This window comes from Gopherus evgoodei, chromosome 9 (assembly GCF_007399415.2).
Source record: "Gopherus evgoodei ecotype Sinaloan lineage chromosome 9, rGopEvg1_v1.p, whole genome shotgun sequence".
In the NCBI taxonomy this organism is placed as follows: Eukaryota; Metazoa; Chordata; order Testudines; family Testudinidae; genus Gopherus; species Gopherus evgoodei.
Window position 1 is genome coordinate 102,052,585 of NC_044330.1, and position 6,310 is coordinate 102,058,894.

The 6,310-nt window shown below is 37.6% G+C and overlaps 1 protein-coding gene across 3 annotated transcripts in view; it reads left to right on the forward strand.

Annotated features, from left to right (window-relative positions):
* The window catches only part of MCF2 (MCF.2 cell line derived transforming sequence), a 92,709-nt gene extending 87,470 nt beyond the window's left edge, over positions 1-5,239 (forward strand). For 2 of the 3 annotated variants that reach the window (XM_030576206.1, XM_030576208.1), the window contains one exon: positions 101-1,094. In XM_030576206.1, the coding sequence (XP_030432066.1) occupies positions 101-147 (47 nt within the window). In that variant the 3' untranslated portion in view covers positions 148-1,094. Of the gene's footprint in view, positions 1-100; positions 1,095-3,395 lie in introns of those variants that run through there. The other variant, XM_030576207.1, reaches the window with a different exon arrangement.
* Positions 5,240-6,310: the final 1,071 nt, after the last annotated feature.

The window sequence follows — 6,310 nt, forward strand, 5'->3', positions numbered from 1 at the left end:
TGATCATTCTTGGTATCCAGACCTAGAGGGGAGACAGATGATACAAGAAAACACCTTTACAACCACTTGTCATTCCTACACATTTTGTCTTACTATCCAGGTATAACGTCGTCTTACCATGCTGCAGAGTTGGAAGTATATGACTGAGGGTTGTAAGCAGAACTGCTTAAAAAAAAAAAAGAAGAAAAATTTTCACACAAATTTACCCAGGTCTTTTTTACTATTTTTCATAGAAAATTTAAAACATGAAAGCTTTCTAACAGCTGTAAAAATATTAACAGCAAATTTCATTGAAAAGGTTGACCTTTTTTAATTGAAATTAAAAATGTTGATGAGTTTTGTCATAATTTCAACCTTTTCAGTTGGATGTAGTCGAGAAATGTTGACATTTTCCAATTCTCCCCTCCCAGAAACATCAGCGCTAAATATTATGGTACTTTTTCCCTTGTGTTAATTTGCTACATTACTTAGATTTCAGGTGTTCTAATTTTCACATCTGGGTTAGCTAGGGCTGGTTTAAAAATGACCCAGTTTTGTATTTATCAGATTTCATCATCATGTATAGTAAATGTTTACAACCAATGCATTCCGATTGTATCAGAACTCTTGGTTAGCGGAGCTCAGTTCTCTGGGACTGTATTGTGCATCAAAAAGATTCTCTGGGGTCCACAAGCCACAGATGCTGCTTGGAGCAGGATAGCTGTTGGCCAGGGCTTTATGCAGTGGCTATTTTTATAGAGGTTGTACTAATAGTCTCTAAAACCATAGAGAACTGCTGTTCTCAGCTCAAATAGAAAGACACTTAAAGACTGAGGCCTGGTATACACTACAGAGTTAGGTTGACGTAAGACAGCTTACGTCAACCTATGAGAGGTATTACATGGTCACACAAAAACTTTCCTCACTAAGATATGAAGACCTTTTCTATGTGTGCTGGAAGGTCAGTAGATAATCCAAATTACTATTCCACAATGGACCATCAAATAACATATTCTCTGAAAATCTCATTGGAAGCTAATATGCCAAAGATCATGTAAATCTTGTGAATCTTGCATCCATCTCCTGGCGTGTCATCTCCCGGCTTTCCAAATAAGAAAAAGGGGAAAATAAAGAAAATTCTCTGTTTTAATTATATGTAATAATAAGGTTTTTTAAAATAGTAATATGATTTTAAAGTTCTGTCCCTTTAAATAGCAGGAAACAGGGTAGAATTATATCTGATCCCAAATACCAGTGTATGTAACGGAAGTCTTTCCTATCAAATTCACATGATCCAGAAATAGTCCCATATAGGTGGAGACCCTGCTGCCTATATGGAGCACCACTGAAGTGAACAGGTGCTGTGTGGTGCTGTGGGGTCTATCTGAGAGGACCTTCTTGCTAGTTTAAGGGCCTGTGTGTGAAATAAATGTATCCAGTTGTCTCCCCAGAGGCTGCAGACCTGATTTCCTTTTAACATACCCTGTTCTCACACCAGTGTAGCTCTACTGGGGTCTCTCTTGATTTACACTGATGTTGGTGAAATCAGAACCAGGCCCTCCATGAGTAAGGAAGCATGGCTGCACCCCTGATGTGTTTGTATACATTCAAAGAACAAAATAGACAAAGGATGGGAGATTGTCAGTAGTCTTCCATGTAGGCCTAACTCAGCTTCCATTGAAGTCAGTGGTAACACTTCCATTGACTACAGTGGAAGCAAAATTAGGTCAACCCTGCGTGCTTTTAAAGCATGCTTCCTACCCCTCCAATACACAGGAAAAATACTTGATAGCTCAAAAATAATGTAAATACAGATTTGTATTTGTACATAAAAACAGATTTGTATGCTCAGTGAGCTTGCGTTTATAGATGTTTGATTATCAATGCATAATCTTAGACTAAAAAAGGAAATAACAAATGACATGGGGATGTGAGATAACAGATGAAGAGAGAAATTTCTTGGGTACCTGAGCATCGAGTATTTTATAGTGGAAACCACACACTCTGTAACCTGATGAACATATTTAGATGTTCACAAAAGCGAAGGGTGGAGAGTAGGTCTTAATCCTTGGAGCCATTAATTAGATGTGAACTCTTGTATCTTAGCAGCTTGGCATTTCGTTGGTGGTCTCAAACTGTGGATTTGGAACAAAAGTGTCCTGTACCAGTGTAACTATTCTGTTATAGCTGGTAAAAAGTTCCCCCTGTGGGCAAAGCCTTAGACATCTAGTTTCATTACCTTCTGTTTGGACCCAGAGACCAGGCAATGAGAGATTTTATACCAGTGATGCGTTAATGGTGCAATTTTTTTGTTGGCATAACACTGTGCCAGCAAAATGAGAATCTGGGCAGAGTCCTCTCCAAAGTCTAGACCCTAAAAATACTAAAGAGCAACAAGTCAAGAGACTTCTTTCTGCTGTTCAATCTCATGCTGCAATGATCTCTGCCTGGGGGGGGACCCCTGTTTGTTTTAATGAGGATCTACAGCAGCTGTCCCTGAGAGCTCTTTGCAGGATCCAGGGCTATAGTTACTTTTACATTTGCTTAAATATTAACACCAAGTGGGTTCATGATTTTGATTAGTGATATTGCCCTAATTACCTAATTAACCCCTTCAGTTCCCCCTGGGTGCATGAGGCATCCAACAAAGTGTGCTCTTGTACGACACTGAAGCTCTGGGACATTAATTTGTCCTCTTGTTCTACTGAAATCAGTAACACATAATGAACCATCATGGCCTATCCGTATGAATTCTTGGCTAGGTCCAGTGCTGGTTGGAGTCAGTGGGCTTGGGTTAGATCCACGTGTGGCACGCAGGGGAATATTAGTGACAGCAGAACACTTGCTTTGAGAGAGTTCTGTACTTTGGTTTAAATGTTGACCTCTCGCAAGCTTATGTGAGCATGTTTGCTAACATTAGCAAGTATACTGTAAATAATTCAATTTAAAATCTCATCGTTCTGTAAATATAACGAGGCAGTTTGCACTAGTACGCACTTTAATGGCTTCAGTCCCAAGCTTTGTCATTTATGCAAGCAGAATTATTTATGCAGGGTCTATTAAATCCCATGTTGGTTTTTTGCCTTCGAAACAGAAAGCAGACCCCACTTTTTTACAAGTGGATATTCTCATCGGCTTCATGCAGTAGATCTTTCGTTACTATGTAAAGAACATTTGAGCGTCACAGCAAAATAAATGCAGAGAAGATGCTATCAAACTGGTTGTGGTAGTCAATGAGTAGATTACTGAATGAAGTCAAATTCTGTGGGCCTTGCTTGGACAGGACTCCCACTTAAGCTAGCGGGAGTTTGCTTTCGGTGAAGACCACAGTTCTGAGGCATTGTTGCATTATTACAGGAACCAATGTATTCTTCGAATAAGATGCTTTAATGTTGTTATTCTTCATTACTTTATAGATGCTGCCTTGTGTAACACAAGAAAGTTTAGTTTCCCCTGAATTGAAGGTGAACTAGTAGCATCCTATTTTTGATGCTACTTTGGAGACTTTGACCTAGGTGTTACAGAGAAACAGCTCAATAGCTGGAATTACCCTGTACTATTCATCACATTCGCAGACTTTCACAACTTCATCTGCACGGACCGGGACTGCAGTTGGTCACAGTCATAAAGGAAGACATTCTTTGCTATTTCATTCCCCCACCCCCCGCCCCATGGAAAGCACAGTATTTTATTTTTGCCTGCTATTTTTCCATGACATCCATTAAGTTTCATCAGAGAAGTGAATTGACAGTGTCCTGACACTTCGTTTAGATGCCTGAAATTGATTTTACAGGTTGAAAGCTTTACCTATTGCGGTGGACTGCAAATGAAAGAGTTCAGTTTTAGTAAACCAAAAAAAATAAAAAAAGCCACCTTTTCTAGTTAGTTCATCGTATGGAATGGGTTTAGATATATTGCAGCTATGTGAATGTAATGTACAGTAAGATCATATTCTGGCTGGGTCATATGATGATGCAATAATGCTAAAGAATTTCCTTTTGCACTAAATAGCTGATTCAAAGCCCATTTTAGTCAATAGAAAGATTCCTGTTGATTTCAATGGGCTGGGGATCAGGCCCACTGACTGACAATTCAGGGTTGTCAGGAATCACTTAGAGTTCCAGGGGTAACACTTGTATCTAGCAAGTTTACATGTAACGTATTGTCCTTCTGGAACATGTGCCATAACTATAAGTTAAATGTCCACATTTGCACTACAGATGTCGTTCTTATAAGACGGTACTTTTCAGCATCTTTATTGATAACTTACCTTGTGAAGTTTTGAAAAAAAAATATTAAAATGTTTCCTAATTTATTTTGTCTGTCTAGTTTTCTTTTTATAATACATATGTACAGGTGGTTTGACTTTTAAACAAGGCTGTATAAAGATAATTCTGATTGCATTGAAAACAGGGTTAGTGGTATGCATGCAGTACTGAATTTACACACTGTCTCATTGGATTGAAATGTTTTATACTGTGGATTAATGAGGGACCCTGCTGATGTGAATTTGATTTGTGAACCATGAACTCTGAGTTATAGTGTAAACATCATTTTTCTTTTCCAGTGACCATTTTTGTACAAAGGAATTGCTGAGCTACTGTATGACTGTCATTAGAATTGTATGGTACATTTCGTAGCATGATAGTACACAGAACTTATGCTGTTTGGCACGTCTCTAACATAACATTATTCATCCATCCTCAAAAATACGAAACTTGTCCAGTAGATTAGCTGCATTTGAATTAAGGATTGCTCCAAATTCTAGAGATCCTAATATTGTCCAATTACTGGCATTCTTCTTAATGAACAGATTTTAAATCATCCAAATACATTTCTACCTATTTTAAATAGGATCGATCACAATGCACTTGTTACGAGTAAAAATAAGATTCTGTTCAATTACTATTGGGGCTACTTACAGTAGTAACAATTCTTGTGGTAAAAGTACACATTTTTGAGGTACAAACATAAATAGCAATGTCTCAATCATAGCATACATTGCATATTAAAATGGTTTTAATTTTCTCAGTCTTCTATCATCCTGAATCTAAGCTTTTACTAACTTATGAGACTGATTAGTTCGGCAAATCTGACTATACAGTCTTAGACTTTTCACATTTGGACCTTTGCACAATAAATGTTTGTTACCTTAAGTATATAGTTTAATGAAGGTGTTCATGTATATGGTACTATCCAGCAGAGGGTTTTCTCTGTCTGCAAATTTAAATGAACTATATTGTATATGTACTTGTAAAAATGTGTTAAATCTATATTTAAAAAAATTTAAACATTGTTAAATAAATTCATATGAGAACATTTAATTCTGACTGAGTGCTGAACTTTTTTACCTTACAAAAATCATTTTAATTTTATTGACTGTATTTCCTTTCTTCATAGCAGCAATAAAGCCCTTATACATATTTTGACATAAAACAATACATATCGATATTATAAATGAACTGATTTGTTTAGTGGCAGATAAACTGGTGATAAGAGGGACAGAGATCTCAGTGACGGTACTGTAGCCTGAAAAAATAAGTATAAATCCTTTGTCCTTAATCTTGAAATCTTTAGTGAGCACTGGTCTGTATCACAAAACTATCGCACAGTTTGGCACATCTGAAACTTAGCCAAGAGAGTCCTAGGACTGGAATGGTAAAGGTATTGCAGTTCAGAGTGGAAGAATTTTTGCAAGAGTTGTTTGGGGAAGCTTGGATAGCCCTTGCCTGCAATATGGATACCTCTGATTCAGGAAAACACTGGAGCATGTACTTGATTCCTATTGACTTCAATGGAATTAAGCACATGCTTAAAGTTAAGCATGTGGTTACTGCTTCCCTGAATTGGGGCCCATATCTAGTGTCTATTAAAACAACAAGGAGTCTGGTGGCACCTTAAAGACCAACAGATTTATTTGGGCGTAAGCTTTCATGAGTAAAAACCTTCAATTCTTCAGATGCACCTTTACTCATGAAAGCTTATGCCACCGGGCTCCTTGTTGCTTTTGTGGATACAGACCAGGGATAGGCAACCTATGGCACGCGTGCCGAAGGCAGCACACAAGCTGATTTTCAGTGGCACTCACACTGCCCAGGTCCTGGCCACTGGTCTGGGGGGCTCTGCATTTTAATTTAATTTTAAATGAAGCTTCTTAAACATTTTTAAAACTTTATTTACTTTTACATACAACAATAGTTTAGTTATATATTATAGACTTATAGAAAGAGACCTTCTAAAAACATTAACTTGTATTACCGGCACGCGAAACCTTAAATTAGAGTGAATAAATGAAGACTCGGCACACCACTTCTAAAAGGTTGCCAACCGG